A 1,603-nucleotide genomic window follows, 5' to 3' on the forward strand; every position below is an offset into this window, starting at 1 on the left:
GAGTAAAGTGACCGTCATCTTGTCCAAAACTCTCAAACCTGGGACGTCAGTGTTTATGCTCTACATGTAAAAGAATCAGGTTTTTTTTCGAGATCTCTTTTACAGAGCCTAGGTGTTTGCATTTCAGAAGATTTATGAGTTGAGTAAAGGGTGTGTTGTGTGTTGTGGTTTCTCAAGAGCACATTATATTTCTCATTCCTCCAGAAGGCTTTACTATTTTTGTCGATGGATCGTCACCATCATCATCATCATCATCATCATCATCATCATCATCATCATCATCATCATCATCATCATCATCATCATCATCATCATCATCATCATCATCATCCTCATCATCATCATCATCATCGTCGTCGTCATCATTATCACAATCACCAATGTCATTATTACCAACTTTATATATTTAACTCATATCATTTTTACATATTTTTCACATGGCAGCAAATGAATAATCATGTTGCTGACGAGGCTTCATTGACGTTACTCAAAAACAAAGTGGAAATGATAGAGCAGCATGAACAAAGCAACGAAAAAGAGGTCAAATCTGTTGTAAATAAAGTATCTTCCATTGTAAGCGGCTTGAAGAATACAAACCAGAAACTATCACAAGAAGTGAATAATCGACTATCTGATAAAGCTTCTGTTACATCCGTTATCAAGAAAGTCAGCACGATGGAAAAGATAAATGGGGGCCAGAACAAGCAAATACAGACCCTTATAAACAAAGAATCAGTTATTGATAATAATTTACAAACAACAAACGAAAAACTCTCACGAGAAATCAAAACTAGACTTGGTGACAAATCCACGATCATGTCAAAACTTAGTGACGTAGAACGCAAGAGTGAAGACCAATCAAAACAAATGAAATCGTTGATAAACAAAATGGCAGCTGACTTTCTAAGAATGTCATCCATGGATGAAACGAATGTCAAACAAACCCAAGATATTAAAGCTTTATCAAACAAGTTTAAAACACAGATTGCCTCTGCAATGAATTCTTTAAAGAGCCTCCAATTGTCAAAAGGGAAATTGTCGGCACAAATTCAAAGTCTATTAAATGAAGATTCGTCATTGGGGAAAAGAATAACAGGCCTGGAAAAGAAACATCAACCTGCGAAAAAAAAATGTAGAAAGTTTTTTGGTGGAGTTTGTTTACTTAAGGGCTGATGTTGTCCCACTGAGTTAAAATGTATTGAACAAGTGGATTAAAGAAATGATACATAATTCTTTCTATTCGTTCTCTTTACCGCATGTTTCAAGTTTTAAAAAAATGAAAATTCATCGGTGTTATTCGTAGTGCTAACGTGCAGCGCGCAAGTAAACTATGGCAAAGTGACTTGCAAACTTTATGGGTAGAACTCAAACCAGAAGTGTTCAAGGTAGACAGTAGGCAGCAAGCACCATTCTATTTTTGTAGCGCGGTGTTGAAGTATCAACAAGAGATGAAGTGAGTAAGGAAAGTGCCAGAAGACAATAGAGAATAAAAAGTAATCGTAAAAAAATCGTATAGGGAATGAGATTAGCGGAAGAGTAGCGTCCCTTGATTGGACGTCACGCCGCGAGGACGAGAGACGCATGCGCACAACCAACATGACGT

At 36.8% G+C, this 1,603-nt stretch overlaps 1 protein-coding gene across 1 annotated transcript in view; it reads left to right on the forward strand.

Annotated features, from left to right (window-relative positions):
* LOC144975353 (uncharacterized) overlaps window positions 1–1,230 on the forward strand; it is a 10,978-nt gene extending 9,748 nt beyond the window's left edge. Inside the window, exon 3 of the mRNA XM_078919353.1 lies at window positions 445–1,230. Coding sequence (XP_078775479.1) covers window positions 445–1,173 — 729 coding nt within the window. The 3' untranslated portion in view covers window positions 1,174–1,230. The remainder of the gene's footprint in view (window positions 1–444) is intronic.
* The last annotated feature ends 373 nt before the right edge of the window (window positions 1,231–1,603 follow it).

The sequence above is a fragment of the Berghia stephanieae genome, chromosome 6 (genome assembly GCF_034508935.2).
Source record: "Berghia stephanieae isolate SIO BIC M18660-M18661 chromosome 6, UCSD_Bste_1.3, whole genome shotgun sequence".
Lineage (NCBI taxonomy): Eukaryota > Metazoa > Mollusca > Gastropoda > Nudibranchia > Aeolidiidae > Berghia > Berghia stephanieae.